We start from the raw sequence: 19359 nt of genomic DNA, 5'->3' as shown, positions 1-19359 counted from the left end.
GCCTTCGTTCATGGCGTCGTATCAGACCTCTTCCATCTTTTTGGACATACGGCTTGCTGGATCTTTCCCGTTCATCGAGCAGGTTCATCCATAGGTGATTCTGGGTATCCAACCGCTTGTATGACATGATTAACCGACACAGTAAAACTTTTCACTGCCTGCTATGGTGTCGTCTCTCTTAACATTCACGATTTTTTCTTTTGTGCATGGTAGCAGGAGGGTATGGTGAACAAATCCATGGTGAACAAATTATGGACAGGTCCTAATCTCAACAAGGCAGAGGAATATCCTGGATATGCTCCCCTAAGGCTCCCAAGAGATTTTTGTTTCTCATTATTCTTGTTTCATAGTACTACGTCACACGCGGGGTTTTCAGCCACGTTTTAAATTGCGCACATCTGCGTAAGCAATGAAAATTCATGGGACACTTCAGCTCCGTCTTAAAGGTATACCGCGATAGCGCACTGGGTCAACTCCGAAATATGCGGAACGTCATTCTCTACTTTACATGTAGAGTTCCCTGGGAGTCCTCACACTCTTCCTCGCGGAGTGGTGCAGCGGTTAAGTGATGCGCCACTGCCCTACGCGGTGGGCCTGTGCAACCCAGGTTGCTCTTCCCGAGCAACAAATCATTAATTTAACTGCTAACTGCCACGGTGGGCAGTTTGTCACTATCCCGAGAACAGGTTGGGATAACGTCGCAAGGTGACGTGACCTGGGTGGCCAGCTGCCTCCTAAGCTGCTCTCTGAGTACCACCAGACAGTGATGCCAGTGATTTTTAGCTCACAACGCCGTCATCGCCGACACCGGATTCTCTCGGTAGCTGGGCCTTTAACGCTGTCGCGTTAGAACGTAACTTGGTAGCGTCCCTTCTTATCATTCGTTGATCCGTATTTTAGCGCCATTTTGTTGCAGGTGCTGAGATAAACAGAGACCTGCGCCTCAGTTCCCGCCAGTAACTTTGCAGCAGCCTTTATGCCACATATGGATGTCAAGACAACGCGGAGCCTTTCGTCATGATCAGTTATATAAAACATAACTGCAAGCCTACCTTAATCCTTCAAGGAGCTAAAGGCTACGAAAGGAGGTCGCTCTAGCTTTCAACTCATAATACGACTCCCGTTTCGATCATCTGCGGTCCTTACGCCTCCTACTCGCCGTTGAAGGCCAACAGGCAGCCCGGTAACCTTGCCATTGTGCCGTCGTATGGTAGGCGAAGAATTTTGCGAAGGATGGCTTTGGTTTTTTGCCTGAAGGCTATAAATGTTCTTCTCACGAGTCATCTATAAATCAGCAGGGTCAGAATCACCACCGCTGTAACTCGGGACGCGAGTCGGGTTCACGTGTTTGATGGGAAACTTGTGTCGAAAAGCAATGTTTCCGTGAGGCCGAGTTGGTAGCGTGTCTTGCATGTTAGGTGCTTGCATAGTAAGCCCACATCTCGTTGTTAGCAGCGAATAGCGGTGCCTTCAAATCTCTTTCACAACTTAATAGACGGCTTTCTTGCAGTTGCTTGCAATCCTTCGCTCTAACTTTCGAACGCGAAATGTCCTTGAAAGCTTGGCAGGAAACCATATTTTCTTTTATTTCTAGCCGGTTCACACCGTATCAACGGATGTTTTGTGCCAACAATTTCCTTCATGGGCTCTTTTTGGACCTAAGGAGCAACGCACGTCCGCCGGGGTGTAATTAGGAATTTCCTCCGACGGATGGGGGCGGCAACCGGTATCAATCTAAAGCTCCGATTGAGGTCTTTGCCTTGGGAGCATGCGGGCAGCTCGCCAAGAACACGCACATTTTCAGGCATTGTGCTGACTGGTTACATAGCTGCAGCTGTTGCTGAAAGAGGATAGCGCAGTGTTCCTTCACTCAGCAAAGCGACATGGCTGCACCGAGTATTGTCAATCTGCGCGCACCATTTTGCGCTGTTGCATTCGTGCTAAGCTTCCATGCCATCGTCACCGCCGGGGAAGGTGAGTGCCCTGAAGAGACAGGCACTAGGCGACTGTTTTTTTCTGGGATATTTTGTTACTTGAACAGAAGAAAATGTTCAGAACAACTGACAATTCACGTGGCGAGAAAACGCACAAATACCAGCAAATAAGCAAACTACGCAAAATAGGTCCCTGCCAAGAAAGGCTAGCACAAACAGGCAAGAAGATATTTTGTGCTTCTGTCAGCCTAGTTTAGAGACCCTTTCATATGCAAAGCATAGCGCCTGCAGCGAATAAGATAAAGAGTTTTCTTTACACATAACCCCGCTTTGAAATTCCAAACAGGAATATAAGTATTTGTTGCCTGTAAGTGCTTGTTTTAATGTAAGACTATGGATATCCGCATAAAATCACCTGGTTCTAAGCGTAATGCTCGGGCACTTCCGGCGTAGTTTTATTTGAAATATTCTACTGAGGAACGATATAAGCAGCGGTAAGACATAAATGGGACTTCTAGGAAATTCGATGCATTTACACTAAGTGCAGACGTTGTTGAAGTAGCTACTGGATGTGAGACGCATCCTTTATCTACTTTTAAAAGATACAACCTGCGACGGTGCGAGCAGAAGTTGCATGCATAAAAGGTGTAAAATTAATATTAAAAAAGAAGCTTAGAAAAATCAGCTCCACTAAAGACACAGTCACTTTCCTACAAAAGCAAACAAGAACAGGTACACAGTGCTTTGTTGCCGTAAGTTTAAGCTCTAACCCTGAGATGTTCAAAGAAAAAAATTAATGGTTCATAACGGAAAAATTGAGAAGCACTGAATGCAAAATTCCGGTGTCGCGAGGCATTGCAGATAACAGACAGGTATGTTATTTCAATCGACGATCATCTTGAGGGGAAAATATCGTTCGTGCTAATGAGTGTTTAAAAAAATGAGAGTTCAAAATATTAGATTAGATCAGAGTTAGATATATATTGTAGCAAGTGGACATATGTGCGACCTCGATCCAATCGCGAGTTGCGATAGAGGTGCGAAAGGAAACCCAAGGGGCTCCGTGGACGGCTGCTAATTCGCTAGCTCTCATTATCTCACTCACATAATCTGATCAAGCGCACTTTGAGAGATTGAAATGAACTCCGACGTCTGAATTATCCGGAGTGTATATATTACACACTATGTGGCTCGCACAACATACAGGCATACCCTAACTTAGGCTTTGTGAATAACGTAGACGCATGTTATTAGAATTCTTTGGAAACATGCTTCAGGTTGTACTCTAATAGGCATAGTTTGGGAGCGGTAGAGAAGCACATGTCACAGTTATGGGTATTCTGGTACCCGGGTCATTACAAATTCGCTCCAAAACATTTTCATTATTTGCTACTAAGAGCTAGTCCAAAATGCAATAAGAATACTGGTGGAATGCTTTCACAGTTACTAAGTGTGCAAAATATACCTATACCGGCAGTAAAGTTGTATGCCCTTGTTTTTCCTCCAGTTTTAGGTGTTTTCAACTCAACTAATAGAGTTGCTCGCTGATCATCAGTTCCTCTTATTTTATTTATCCATGGAAGCGCATCCGTCGGCTGCGAGTTGAATTTTGACAGGTTCGTCGACAATAGTAAGAACGTTAATAACAACAAAAAAAAGCTGGGGCCAGAGTTCAGTACTACTTAGTACGCGTGAATAGAGGGGGTCCCTCGGTGTAGGCGCCGAAAGTTATCAAATAAACCGCAGCTATTATATTATATAGAGAGTGGACGAACCGAGGGTGCGGAGCCTAGCAAACTCATGCACACCATAGGCTGTACTAACAGTCAAAGGGAAAATATATATATAACTTCGTACAAAGTGCCACTCTTATCCGAGGTAAAATTGCTTACAGTGCAAGGTTCATTATTATTTCCGTATCCTGGCAGACAGTACACCATATTAAAAAAAATTATGGAACTGAAAGTGGGCGTCTTAGAAATATATTTTTGGTGTTAAACTCTGAGTTTCACCAAAAACCGAGGAAGAAAAAAATAAGGAAAGAGAGTGGTCAGGAGAAGCAAAAACTAACAACAGGAAGGAAACACAAGACAGACCACAATCTTTAGAATTGATGCCATCACCTACAGAAATAATTTTCTTCAGAAGCCCATAATTTTCTGCATTGGCCTTCATATTTAAAACCTTGATTTAAAGCAACGAAGCTTTCGGCTTAGTTGACCGAATATACTGCATTCGGGCCACAATTTATTCTTTTCTTCTCGTGACTGGTAAATAGAGTATATGTTTTAGATATTCCTGTGTTTTATTTGAAGCGGCATATTTCTTAGACGTATTTTGGGCAGCTGTGCTAAAATTATTGTACTTCCAACAAGTAACAATTACCACAACAATTCGTTGAGCCAGTAGAAATCCCACTGTCTTTGTTTATAAAAGGCGTACATTTTTTAAGGAATCTATCGCCATATGAGAACGAGCAATACTGAAGTTTTTTACGCACCACAAGGTACAGCATCAAAGGATATCCAATTTCTTTTTCCTTAAAGATAAGCACCTAGTCACCTTGACCGGTATGCGAAAAATTAATGACTGCGCCAGAAAAACGCAAGAGCGAATCAGGAAGCAGCATAAACAAAAAAAAAGAGCTTTTATAATCTCCGGCACTTGCAGTTATCAGTGTTTAGTGTACAGATGATCAGTTTGTAACTTTTTTTTTGTGCGCCCACATCAGTGCCCATCACAATCCTTTTTCTTTCCATCTTCCATTCCGGAGAGCATACGAGCAGGCCAGATGTTCCATCAGGCAAACCTATCTCTCTTCATTTCTCTATAAATAAACCTCTCGTACTCTACGTAAAACGGGATCAGTTATCTTAAAATCGGCAGCGATAGACCTGTCCATTAATCTCCCCTCGTGGTCCATTGCGCACTGCGTGTACATCCCTGTGATTAACTTGTTTCAGCACCGGAGTTGACGGAATGCACGAAAGAGGGAATTTCTGACTGCTACACAGGGTACGACAATGTATTTCAAAAGCCTGAGCTTCAGAGGAATGACGAAGGCCAGTTCGACGAGGAAGCCCTCATAAAGGCTTGCAGGTAGTCATTTCTATTATTTTTTCCCTTCCTGCACTGCCTGCACCTACCCTGAAAAACATATGAAATCTTCTGACCCCTTTCCTTCTGCTTGCTTTCTGGCTCTAGTCTAAAAAAAAACGTTTTCCTTGAAAGTTGCGATAACCTGACAAAAGGATATACAGATGATGAAAACAATGTTTATACAACAAAGAGTGTATACAGAAGATTTCCTGGTCACTCGTACGAACACCTACAAGGTGACTTACAATACAATGCAACTCTTGCAAAGTAGCACACTCGAGAGACTACAACAGAAGAGAAATATTGCTCCTACGGCGGAATAACACGAGAGAGAAGCAAACAAAACCAAATTTGTTCTCCGGGCACTGCCACAGTCCGACGACAGGAGGATGACGATCGTCCCGCATGCTGGCGCACGCTACCTGGCTGTTCATTGGCTGGGCGAGTGGTGTTGCCACTAGAGTCGAGCGGGCGCGCTTCTCTGAAGCTTAGAGGGCAGATTGGACTAGTTAACAGCGGTCAGCGCCCTTCATATATAGACGTCTGTTCGTTCTTCGCGCCTATGCAGGTCCGCCCATACACACAGTATTAGCTGTACACTTTCCTTCTTTTTGTCGTGCCGGGTGCGTGTCCCCGTCGGTCAGGCGTGGAGACCGGATTCCAGAAAATTCGAGTTCTCTGCCGCCGCCAGAACGCGAGCGAAGTGGGGAGGACATAACAAAGCACCCTCAATTCTATCCCTTCTCCGTTCGCAATTAATACAATGTACTCCAATCTTCTCGGTTCTCCGTCCGAAGGAGCGCATGCATGTTTCCTTTGGCGCCGCGACGACAAGTGAGCTGGAGAGGGCAGCAACACCAACAACAGCTGGAACACACAAAAGCTTTGCCGCTCGCTGGGGTTTCTTTTGCACTGTTTTAAAGGCGCGCGCAGGAGACATTGTTTCTCCGCCCTGCGCCCTGTTCTCGGAATATGCGCTGAATTTGATGGCACTTAATCTAAGTTGTCTCATAAATTTGAATTACCAATTTCTGGATCCTACATACTATGTAATGACGCCTAACACATCGCAGTGCCACGTGAGAAACGTTTGTCACGTGTATCTGGTAAGCAGCGAATTCTCGGGACTGGGTATAATGTGGAAATAAGTTTTCAAGTAACTTATCTTCGCAGGTTGCCAACTACAACATCAAAGAGCGCTTTATACTACAAAATTTTGCTTCTACTCTTCAGGTTATCAAGTGAGAAGCTTCTCAGCGCCATTTCGTATGAACTTCACGTCTGAGCAATGAGAACATCGTCGGCCCTTAAGCGCTATTTTTCTCACTGAAAAAATTTGAGCTGAATTTACAAACTACTGCTTCGCACAAGCAACGAGAAAATTTGGTGACAGGAATTATTGCATCAGTTTGCTTTGCAGAAAATAGCCTTCGCAGCTTTTTATGTAATTCCCTCTTGAATACGGCGCTGCTCGCAGTGTTTATAAAAAAACGTCTATGTTCAACAGTAGGCCTAATTTGCGCGCTGAAATGATATTGCGCACTGAAACGATAAATGATGCACAGAAATGAAAAAAAGATACTGTGCCCCGAAATGATAAACAAAAGAAAAGAAGAAGAGCGACGACAGGTCGCCTCAAAGATAATGTATTCACTAACCGGTCCGAAAGTCCTAACTTTTTATGACACATTTAGCCAGCACATAGCAATACTTAACAAACATTTTATGTGAACCACCTTTCTCATCATGGAAACGCAAGAAATACAATGGGAAAAATTCTGACAAGTAATCTGGTTACTTTCAAATTTTCAATGCCGCTCCTGCGCTTGTTATCAAGAAAACGGTAAAGCTCACGGCATATTCAAAATTATTTAGGGACCAAAAGCTAGAAGGCACCTTTTCCTATTGCCTTGGGACGGTCACCAGTTTTTCAGCTGCATCCATGACGAAAAAAAACGTTAGTTCGGTTGACATCGCCTAAAGTAGTTCATTGTCTAGCATTGAATACTTTTCGTGAACATTGCGCGAAGCTTAAGCAATTTGTTATACATTGCAGCGCCTTTAATGAGACGTCTTCCTGCTACGCCGGTTTCGCCCGCTGTCCCGAGTCCATGAGGAGCAACTTCACTCGAAGGGAGGAAGGTTACAGAGCGTTTCGCGCCTTGGTCTGTGATACTGAGGCCTTGAAAGGTAAGGCACTGAGCTGAGATTGACGCTGATGTTGATTGATCTGTGAGGTCTAAGCTGGGGCTTGTTGAAAACCGAACTGTGATCTAATACTTCTTAGTCGAGAACATCGATGATTAGCTTAACTGATAATTCTTAGACTGCGCAAAATTAGACCTCTTGGTCGGGTACGCGAGTTGTAAATATATTGAAATTCAAGGCGGTAAAAAATTTAGATTAGTGAACTGGGTGCCAGAGGAGAAAGCCACGCAGGAAATAAACCAGGAACACTGCTGAGCTTTAGTAGTGGGAACATAATTTTTCTTATGTTCCAGCGCTATACAGTTTCCATGTGGTAACTATGATTAAGTTTCGTACTCGTAACGCGTTAAATACTTGGTTTCTTTATGTGAAAAATGATAGATGTAAGAGGAAACGCATTCTACGGCTGAAAACGCGCTTGCTTCATATGTCTCCATTTAAATAAAAAGCATACGCCTCTTTTAGAACACACCGAGGTAAGACGAACTCTCTTTATGCACTGCAGGCGTATCCTGTGGGAGAGTTCATCGTTTCCTTTTGTTTGTTTTGTAGTGACAAGCAGTCGGGGGAGCCTCAAGATGGTCACGGGATACGAGTGAACCTTTAGCTAGAACAGATTTATTAAATTTTTGAAGTTATGTTGAATTACTGACGTAGCTAATCATCGGCATTCGTACAGTGTTGCACAGACGGTGGCCAGATTTTTTTTAAAATTTAAACGCCTGATTACTGCTTTTTTTTCTAATTGCCGCACTTTCAGCATCACGGCAGGCAATGTGCCCGGATGGCAGTGCGGTATTCAGAAAAGCGATGGAATTATGAAAGCCACAGGGAAAATAATTATTATCAAATATGAGCCGTCCTAATCGAATTTACTGTAAGGCAATGAGATTATTTTTGGTTGCTTTATCGTATCATTCTCCACTCAATATGATTTACAGCCAAAATAATAATCAAGGTTATTTGAGTACACGTGTCTCAATCTTCTAGGGATAATTCTATTGTGATTCCATGTTCAGAACACTGACCTCGAAGACTACTTCTTTATTAGGTGTGCGAACTGGCAACCTAAATTTTGCATCATAATTAAAAGCGTACCGCACTAGACCAGAATTGCGATTTTTGAAGTATTCTTATGAAACAAGAAAGACAAGGTACGCGACAAAGAAAGCAAGAATTTTAACGAGCTTCGAGACAAAGGTTACTACGGCAAAAGTCGTCTTTTGCGAACGAAAGTCCCCTGGTGGATTACACAGTAAGGTGACATTGCTGCTCACACACCAATACCTACTGATAGACATAACGAATAGCAAACTATGGTGCGCAGACTACAACCAAGTTATCCAACGAGCACATAAAGGCGAAATATACCACCACACGAGAACAAAAACGGAAGGAGGGAGCATGCTTAAATTTTTCTAATTTTTTGTCATTCCTTTATATCTAATGGGACTAAAGTTATTGGTAAACAACTAAGTCTTCTCTGATACAATTCTTCTTTCCAGCGACCTTCTAGCTTTGCAAGCTTTCGGGATGTTAACGATTAACTACAGCTATCTTCGACCTCGCTTCTTTTAGGCGAAGCGATACTGACTAATTCAATGCTGTGCAAATGCTGTCGTCCAGGAGCCGTTTTAGGGCAGGGAAGAGACGAGATCAGTAATCTGCTCAATTCTGCATGCAGGGCCCGCTTGGGGTAGCAGGCCAAAGCCATATTAATGAACCTGCACTACGGCAGTGACGAATCGTCGCGCAATTCCAATAACAGCATTAACTAACTGCTCTGAGGAGCAGATTTCATGTGATTTGCCGCATTGAAATGACAACCGCCTACCGCTCATATGTCAAGGCAGCTACGGCACGTTGAGGGTTTCTTGTGACAATGTTTACGCAGCGGGGTTGGCAAGCGTCATTGCTTCGCCTAGAATGTTTTCCTGGTATGTACGCTTATAGCAAGGACAAAGTCAAAAGATGCTGCAGAGATAGCACTGATATACATGGAAATCAGTTTTTTTTTTCTCAAACACAAATCCTGCGCTGACCACGAAGCACTTCATTTTGTCTTAGCGACTTCCTCCCACCGAGTTTTACGGAGTTTTTCACCTTTGAGAGGCCCGTTAATGGAGACGTTATCTTCAAATATGCGAACTGTAGTGTTAACACGTGCCCTTACGGTACCAAGTGCGCATGCTCGTGTTTGTACCTGTCCTTATATAAGCAGCCCCTTGTCTGATAATATATACACTTTGTTCCCGGGCTCGCGTCTGTTCACGTTAATGAGATTACCAGAGGTCGGCAGACTAATTCAGACACGGAATGTTTTTAAAAGTAATTCAAAATAAAATGAACTTCCGTAACTTCTGTTGCAGTTGCCATCTCAGCCAAGAATTGCACGAATCCGGATAAAATGCGGGCATGTATGGTGGAGCATCACGGCAACATAAGTCAAAGCCATGCTAGGTTCGAGGAAATATTGTGCAAGTGAGTATTGCAACAAAATGTTGTGCGAAGAGCGACATTTCATTTGAAGTGCGTGCGTGCTCTTCACTTTATTCTGGCGTGCTTAGTGCAGCCATCGGTTCCATCAGTCATACCGTGCCAGTGCAGATGATTTTGACGGGCAAAGAAACAGCTTCATTTGGGACTGGATGCCATACCTGTGCTTCCATGTACGAACTCGAAAGGAGACACCAATCAGGTGTCGATGGATTGCTCATGGCGATCGGAGCCTTAATAAATCGTTAGCGAAAATATTAGAGATGCCTCTTCTAGGACACTGCTCTACCAAAGGGAGTTTCACTGAAAGGGCAGAGCTTGAGTTAAAACAATAGGAAAGGATACAACTCCACTGATAGGCTATAAGAGATGCTGCTAATTGTAGTTGACAGGAGGAATGTATTGGGGATCATTACTGACCAGCAATGGTCTCTGAAATAAAAATGTGCAAAAATAAATTATGAAGAAGTATACAAAACTTTTTAGGACAGCAGTGAAATGTTATATGCATTCTCTTCACCATGAAACGGCAATAAAATATACAGCATGCCTGCAGGCGGTCGGTTGTTTTTACCTTTACGAAGACTCTAACCTTGGATAATGCACTGACTTCGGCCTGGCAGAGAAATAGTGTGCAGCCAAGAAATAGAAAATGCACGCTATAGCAAGAGGAGAGCGGTGAGAAAGCTGTAGAGCAATGTAAAATCTCATTGAAATGTTAATTTTTTCGTTTTTTCAGCACTGTTCTCCCTTCTTAATTTGAAATTTTCAGCAGCGAACTCTAAATAATGAATTCATGCCGCATATAACTTATGATTTTCCGAATTCTCAACAGTGCCAGTCGTAACGGTTGAATTGATAAACTTAGTTCAATATGCCAACTGTGACTATCCTTTCCCAGTACCATGACTGAGATCGGAGCGCACCTGTTTCAACAGGTTTTCTAGATCTAAAGTAAAAAGAAGACACTTTCTATTGTTTGTTCTCCTCATGCTACTTCAAGTGCCACACTTTTAATTGCTTCAGGTGGTTAAAGGCTGAGCGAGTTTGCTACGAAACCTCGTGGACTCCCGAGTGCCCTTGGTCTCTGGAATTTACCAAGAAATTCGTTACCAGGACTCTGGATACTGCTGACTCGCTGCACGATTGCCAAAGGTATGGACATTAGGCGTGGATTTTTTCACAGCTACCACAAGTTATTACTATAGCCACCTCGCCTTAGATTGCAAGCTTGCTTGCTGAGAATCACTGAATATAACAAAAGAGGGCAAGAGGGCATGTTTTCTTATGAAATGCAAAATGTGTGTAGAAGATTGACGCTAGCCTGTACGCCCAAGCTGTTTTTTATGAAATGTTATTAGCAGTTGCTGAAAGGAATGCTCTCATGCATATAAAATTTTAATTCAGTGCAGTTTTGGGTGTCAAAACATTGTGTAAAAATGATACTTAATTCACCGAAACAATTTGAATAGAAGGTAATATAGTACAATTCCTACGTATTTTCCGGCTGGTTTGTTGACTAGCCACAGATTGCATCGTTATTTGGCGCACTACTCACATTAAGGACACTTGTGTCCCTCATAGAGGCCGGGTATATAGAAAATATTATTGCCTAGTATGTTTACTTACTGGTACTGCTACACTTCAAACCTCAACCCTCTCCCTTCCCCCTCCCGACAAAAGAGAAACATCCTAAAGGGGAGCTCGGGAAAGTAAAAAATTCGGCTGAATAAATATTCTTTATAACTGGTCAGTTGTGAATTAGAATGGGACGCAAACTTTTCTATCTCCAATGGCAAAAAAAGTCACGATTGGCGTTTCTTAGCTCGTAGCCCAGAATAAGTGTGCCAGTATACAGAATATGTAGACTATGGCGGCCAAACTTCTAACGTTTCTCTACGCAACCTAAAGCAAGCGAGCATGTTGAAGTACCCGAAAGTATCCCAGTTTCAATTGCGGCATAGAGCGGCTAAAGAGTGGTGCACCCAGAAGGTAAGGAAAGGCTGCGGCCACATGATAACGTATCAAGTAGCCAGGCGTAGGACAAACACTTTTGCAAGCCATCGCGGAAAACAATTTTATGCTCTTTTTAATTCAGCTATTTTTATCAGGGGGGAGCATCTCAATGCCAGCAAAGAAAGCGCAACCCCATACCTTGTTTCGGTCTACGAGATACGATGCGCTTCCTTTCGCATTCTGATTACCCACTTGGAGCAGCCATGCTACTCGCTGAATGCAAAATGGCAGTCTCAGAAGGCGCCGTAACGTCAGTATTTTATTTCTCGGTCATTCTTTGAAGCGGCTGTCGCTGTATACATCTTTACATACAAACGTAAAGATACATCTTTACATACAAACATCATACATACATAAAGATACATCTTTACATACAAACATACATACATACAAACGAGCCCCTCATTTACCTTTCCTTGTCTGCTTAATTGTTTAACGAGGGCCTCGGTTCTAGCAGCCTTGATGCCTTAGGAAGCATAAGAGGGTTCTCACGCAGCTTCCACCCTCGCCGTTGGATGACGTTCTACGTCACATCAGCGGTAACTCAGGACGTGCTACGTCCGCCGCTTAAGAACGTGGGTGGCGCTGGTGAACACTCCCAAGGCTCCGTTATTTGTAAACATAAACACCCCCGAAAGCAGAAGGTTTGACAGCCGTCGCCGTAGCTCAGAGGTAGAGCACCGGACGCGTAATTCGGAGGACGTGGGTTCGGATCCCACCGGCGGCATGTGGTTGTTTTTTCTTCTGCTTTTCTAATCAATTAGCTTTAAGCGATAACATATTCAGTAATATTGTAAATTGGTCAACAGCACAAAATAAATAATTAAATTGAAAATCCCCTGTGCCCCTTGGTTTCTGCGGCTGTTGGCTTCTCTCATATTTATAACGAGCCCCTCATTTACCTTTCCTTGTCTGCTTAATTGTTTAACGAGGGCCTCGGTTCTAGCAGCCTTGATGCCTTAGGAAGCATAAGAGGGTTCTCACACAGCTTCCACCCTCGCCGTTCGATGACGTTCTACGTCACATCAGCGGTAACTCAGGACGTGCTACGTCCGCCGCTTAAGAACGTGGGTGGCGCTGGTGAACACTCCCAAGGCTCGGTTATTTGTAAACATAAACACCCCCGAAAGCAGAAGGTTTGACAGCCGTCGCCGTAGCTCAGAGGTAGAGCACCGGACGCGTAATTCGGAGGACGTGGGTTCGGATCCCACCGGCGGCATGTGGTTGTTTTTTCTTCTGCTTTTCTAATCAAATAGCTTTAAGCGATAACATATTCAGTAATATTATAAATTGATCAACACCACAAAATAAATAATTAAATTGACAATCCCCTGTCCCCTTGGTTTCTGCGGCTGTTGGCTTCTCTGATATTTATAACGAGCCCCTCATTTACCTTTCCTTGTCTGCTTAATTGTTTAACGAGGGCCTCGGTTCTAGCAGCCTTGATGCCTTAGGAAGCATAAGAGGGTTCTCACACAGCTTCCACCCTCGCCGTTCGATGACGTTCTACGTCACATCAGCGGTAACTCAGGACGTGCTACGTCCGCCGCTTAAGAACGTGGGTGGCGCTGGTGAACACTCCCAAGGCTCGGTTATTTGTAAACATAAACACCCCCGAAAGCAGAAGGTTTGACAGCCGTCGCCGTAGCTCAGAAGTAGAGCACCGGACGCGTAATTCGGAGGACGTGGGTTCGGATCACACCGGCGGCATGTGGTTGTTTTTTCTTCTGCTTTTGTAATCAATCAGCTTTAAGCGATAACATATTCAGTAATATTATAAATTGATCAACACCACAAAATAAATAATTAAATTGAAAATCCCCTGTGCCCCTTGGTTTCTGCGGCTGTTGGCTTCTCTCATATTTATAACGAGCCCCTCATTTACCTTTCCTTGTCTGCTTAATTGTTTAACGAGGGCCTCGGTTCTAGCAGCCTTGATGCCTTAGGAAGCATAAGAGGGTTCTCACAAAGCTTCCACCCTCGCCGTTCGATGACGTTCTACGTCCCATCAGCGGTAACTCAGGACGTGCTACGTCCGCCGCTTAAGAACGTGGGTGGCGCTGGTGAACACTCCCAAGGCTCGGTTATTTGTAAACATAAACACCCCCGAAAGCAGAAGGTTTGACAGCCGTCGCCGTAGCTCAGAGGTAGAGCACCGGACGCGTAAATCGGAGGACGTGGGTTCGGATCCCACCGGCGGCATGTGGTTGTTTTTTCTTCTGCTTTTCTAATCAATTAGCTTTAAGCGATAACATATTCAGTAATATTATAAATTGATCAACACCACAAAATAAATAATTAAATTGAAAATCCCCTGTGCCCCTTGGTTTCTGCGGCTGTTGGCTTCTCTCATATTTATAACGAGCCCCTCATTTACCTTTCCTTGTCTGCTTAATTGTTTAACGAGGGCCTCGGTTCTAGCAGCCTTGATGCCTTAGGAAGCATAAGAGGGTTCTCACACAGCTTCCACCCTCGCCGTTCGATGACGTTCTACGTCACATCAGCGGTAACTCAGGACGTGCTACGTCCGCCACTTAAGAACGTGGGTGGCGCTGGTGAACACTCCCAAGGCTCGGTTATTTGTAAATATAAACACCCCCGAAAGCAGAATGTTTGACAGCCGTCGCCGCAGCTCAGAGGTAGAGCACCGGACGCGTAATTCGGAGGACGTGGGTTCGGATCCCACCGGTGGCATGTGGTTGTTTTTTCTTCTGCTTTTCTAATCAATTAGCTTTAAGCGATAACATATTCAGTAATATTATAAATTGATCAACACCACAAAATAAATAATTAAATTGAAAATCCCCTGTGCCCCTTGGTTTCTGCGGCTGTTGGCTTCTCTCATATTTATAACGAGCCCCTCCTTTACCTTTCGTTGTCTGCTTAATTGTTTAACGAGGGCCTCGGTTCTAGCAGCCTTGATGCCTTAGGAAGCATGAGAGGGTTCTCACACAGCTTCCACCCTCGCCGTTCGATGACGTTCTACGTCACATCAGCGGTAACTCAGGACGTGCTACGTCCGCCGCTTAAGAAGATGGGTGGCGCTGGTGAACACTCCCAAGGCTCGGTTATTTGTAAACAAACACCCCCGAAAGCAGAAGGTTTGACAGCCGTCGCCGTAGCTCAGAGGTAGAGCACCGGACGCGTAATTCGGAGGACGTGGGTTCGGATCCCACCGGCGGCATGTGGTTGTTTTTTCTTCTGCTTTTCTAATCAATTAGCTTTAAGCGATAACATATTCATTAATATTATAAATTGATCAACACCACAAAATAAATAATTAAATTCAATATCCCCTGTGCCCCTTGGTTTCTGCGGCTGTTGGCTTCTCTCATATCTATAACGAACCCCTCATTTACCGTTCCTTGTCTGCTTAATTGTTTAACGAGGGCCTCGGTTCTAGCAGCCTTGATGCCTTAGGAAGCATAAGAGGGTTCTCACACAGCTTCCACCCTCGCCGTTCGATGACGTTCTACGTCACATCAGCGGTAACTCAGGACGTGCTACGTCCGCCGCTTAAGAACGTGGGTGGCGCTGGTGAACACTCCCAAGGCTCGGTTATTTGTAAACATAAACACCCCCGAAAGCAGAAGGTTTGACAGCCGTCGCCGTAGCTCAGAGGTAGAGCACCGGACGCGTAATTCGGAGGACGTGGGTTCGGATCCCACCGGCGGCATGTGGTTGTTGTTTCTTCTGCTTTTCTAATCAATTAGCTTTAAGCGATAACATATTCAGTAATATTATAAATTGATCAACACCACAAAATAAATCATTAAATTGAAAATCCCCTGTGCCCCTTGGTTTCTGCGGCTGTTGGCTTCTCTCATATTTATAACGAGCCCCTCATTTACCTTTCCTTGTCTGCTTAATTGTTTAACGAGGGCCTCGGTTCTAGCAGCCTTGATGCCTTAGGAAGCATAAGAGGGTTCTCACACAGCTTCCACCCTCGCCGTTCGATGACGTTCTACGTCACATCAGCGGTAACTCAGGACGTGCTACGTCCGCCGCTTAAGAACGTGGGTGGCGCTGGTGAACACTCCCCAGGCTCGGTTATTTGTAAACATAAACACCCCCGAAAGCAGAAGGTTTGACAGCCGTCGCCGTAGCTCAGAGGTAGAGCACCGGACGCGTAATTCGGAGGACGTGGGTTCGGATCCCACCGGCGGCATGTGGTCGTTTTTTCTTCTGCTTTTCTAATCAATTAGCTTTAAGCGATAACATATTCAGTAATATTATAAATTGATCAACACCACAAAATAAATAATTAAATTGAAAATCCCCTGTGCCCCTTGGTTTCTGCGGCTGTTGGCTTCTCTCATATTTGTAACGAGCCCCTCATTTACCTTTCCTTGTCTGCTTAATCTTTAAATGATGTTACGTAAATGGTCGCTGCAGGACCATTTGCCACGATAGGTGTAGGGCTAAAAGAAAGGAAGAGAGCAGAATAGATCTGGGAACAAACGAGAGTTAAATATATCTCATTCAGAATCTAGAAGAAATCGGCTTAACCAAGACATGTAATGCGAAGTCAAGACAACCGATGGTTGTTAAGGGTAGCGAAGCGGATTCTAACTGAAGGAAGGCTCTGCTGGGGGCGCTGAGGGACAGATTGGCAGATGACGTCAGGAAAAGCACGGAATTAAGGTGGCTGATGCTGGCACACGAAGATGTTTATTGAAGAGATTTGGGAGAGGCTTTTGTAAACAAAATTCGGCTGATGATGATGACGCCGGCATCACAATGACGAAGATATGACGCAGTTATGCAGCTGTTTTTATTGGTCGCAGTTATTACCCAGGAAATGCTTAAGATGTGAAACAAAAAGGCAGTATCAGGTAGTTTACAAGTTTTATTGAGTTGAGCAAACCAGTTGTTCTTCATGTAAAATTTTACCGGAGGTCCACAAAGGTGAATACTCTTATCAATTACCAGGAAGAAAGAATGCCACCGAGATCAAGTAGATATCAGTATAAATGAAGCCAAAAAATAAAAGAGAAGGGAATACATTGCGCACAATTGTAAGCAGGTTGTCTGTTAGAAGGACAGAAATCATATTAAGTTTGAAATATTGAAGATGACACTATGATGCCGGAAATGCGTTGAGAAATTTGCTGGTCAGAGTGTCCGCGCCTAGTTAAGGACAGCCGAACCAAAAAGGGCGCCGTCCACTCAAAATACCTTTTCTAAGTACAGCGCTGGAGGAAGGGCGCACAGCAGTGGCAGCTTAAGTCTACCACGGCGATCGTCCGGCGCCGTAAGATTAGTCATGGCCCAGGCGTGGTGCTAAATAATTGGCTATTAAATCATTGCTGCTAAATAACGGTGAGTCTATTATGATGGGTCGGCAGGCCTCTGTGCACGGCAATCTAAATTTGACACGACTGGATACCCTAAACATTTCTTCCGTGCTCTCATTGAGTTCAGCCATTTAAAAAGCCTGTTCACCAGACACACGGACTTTTGCATGCCACCGAGAAAGTCTATCGCAGCTCGAAAACAGCCCAACTGCTTAAGCCAATTGTTGTCATTGTTGCTGCCAGTTCAGGCTTTATACCTCACCATCCTCAGGTTCACCTTCACATTAGGCCTCCAACTTGTCATTCCTGTCTAATTCAGATGTGTCTTACGTCAACGTTGGTTGCCCTCGCTTCCAGGTGCACGTTTGTTTTAAACACGCTATAGTTCATGTGCGAATTGTAATTCTTTGTTTACTAGCCTAAACAGAGCAGATGTGCGAAAGCAGATTTTTTCAGAGCATTAACCAAAGCGTTGTTCTTTGATTGTCTCCCCCATTGTAACTAATGCAACGTATCCTCTATTGTGGCTTTGTTGGTATGTTGTCTGACTGCTGATTCCAAGGACGGTGTATCATATTCCGTCCGAAAATGCCCCTGCTTTATGCAAAGTTTGCGCATGGGAAAAAGACCCAGGTGGTCGAAATTAATCCCGATTCCTACACTGCGGCACCACTCTTAGCCCACATGCAGCTTTGGAATTTTAAACACAACATAACCAAACTAATAGAAATGTTTCAAAGGAATGAGAAAAAATTCAGGCAACTTGTGATCGCACACAGTGGATGGCAGAGTGCTACTGTAGCAGAGAACTATGTGGGACGCCCACCCCTGCAGTAGTCCAACAGGGCTGCAGTATGTATAAATAATAATAATAATAAGTAAAAATGGCCGCAGCAGTTTTCCGACCGTCAATAATTCAAGCTACAATGAGCCCGCCCTTCAATTAAGCTTTTTTACCTTTAGTATGCGGTCTAACAAAGATAAGAACCCGGGGAAATTGTATCACACTAAGCAGGTATTTACGATGGATTTCTGCAGCATGTACCCCCAGGACGCAGAGCCTAACAGCAGCGATGTTGCCACAGGAGGCAGAAGCGATGCACCAACCCATGGTGATATCAGTGGCAATGTTGCCGGGAAATAATGCTCCAGCAGGACATCCTCCCGACATCTCTTCTCACCAAGAATGTAAGCGTGTTGCAGGAGGAGAAAGATTACATGCTCAGCGAAACCGGCAAAATATTAAAGCAGCAATTGAAGTCGACTGAACAGCTTCTGGGAATTATGTACAATGCAAGGAGGCTGTGCAAGCTCCGAACAGGAAGTCTCGTGGACATCGCAGAAGTGTCCATCATTGCGGGCGCCTGCCGGTATCTGCTCGTGTAGCCTAAGTCGATCGTAATCACAAAATGTTCTAGTATATAAATGGTATGAGCATAAATACGAGTGCGAAAGTGTTTGCCCTCATACAACCCCACACAAACCCACTTGTGGCTTGGGCGCACCCGTTATTACATTTTGCGATCACCAATGCTGTTCAATAAAGAATTTCATGTAATAAAATACTGCTGGTTCAACATTATTAGAGACTTTTGCAACGGCTCTGAAGATTTCAAACAAATTAAAATTTATTTCACTGAAGAGACACTATTTTTCGTTTTTTTTTCAGCGACTTTTTTGAAACTCGTGCTCGCTATAAACGCCGCACAGAATGCTGCCAAGGTCTGCCTGCGCGGCAAGAAGACTACACCGCCGCAGCAAGGGCAATACGTGTGACAGCGTTGAGATTTACCACACATTATCCTCAAGCTTGTGCGGCGGGTAGGGTTTAGAAAGACTTAGAAAACACTGCCGCGAAGCCCGATCATGGAGGTCTGGCTGGAAGCTCGTGCCTGTTTCTTTTACCGAGCTGCCACCGTTGTTTATTCGCTGTCATCCTAAGTCCCCAATGATATTTTTTATGCGTCTATGACATCCCCGCGTTGCAAACCTCAGTGCAATAAATCCATATCTTACTGCCCTATTCCCCCTTTTCGAACTCCCACTGCGAAGCTCGGCTTCACTTACCACTATCTTTGTTACATTAAGCGACCATCGATTCCTTCGTGCTACATTACACTGCCTGCCCGTGCTCATTTATGTTTTTTTTAGAGCGCAGCTCTTTGGCGCCCGTTCCTGCGTTTCGCGGCGTCGCCCTTGTCCCTCGTAACCAGCTCCGCAGCCGGGGCAGCGCGCTGCTCTAGCTGAACGAAGATAGCGCGAGGAGGAAAGCGGACGAAGAGGGTACGGTGGCAGCCTGAAGACGGAAC

The 19359-nt window shown here is 44.4% G+C and overlaps 1 protein-coding gene across 1 annotated transcript; it reads left to right on the top strand.

Annotated features, from left to right (window-relative positions):
* The first annotated feature begins 1761 nt into the window (after window positions 1–1761).
* LOC149334196 (uncharacterized) lies at window positions 1762–18691 on the top strand. Its single transcript, XM_089555063.1, has 6 exons — window positions 1762–1974; window positions 4898–5033; window positions 7090–7223; window positions 9611–9722; window positions 10764–10892; window positions 18089–18691. Exons 1-6 carry the CDS (start codon window positions 1884–1886, stop codon window positions 18192–18194), a joined length of 708 nt encoding a protein of 235 aa, XP_089411189.1. The 5' UTR covers window positions 1762–1883; the 3' UTR covers window positions 18195–18691.
* The last annotated feature ends 668 nt before the right edge of the window (window positions 18692–19359 follow it).

Source organism: Amblyomma mixtum, chromosome 8 (assembly GCF_055824585.1).
Source record: "Amblyomma mixtum isolate Tamu chromosome 8, ASM5582458v1, whole genome shotgun sequence".
NCBI lineage: Eukaryota > Metazoa > Arthropoda > Arachnida > Ixodida > Ixodidae > Amblyomma > Amblyomma mixtum.
Note: the sequence above shows the minus strand (reverse complement) of the source record. Positions and strands in the feature narration are given on the sequence as shown.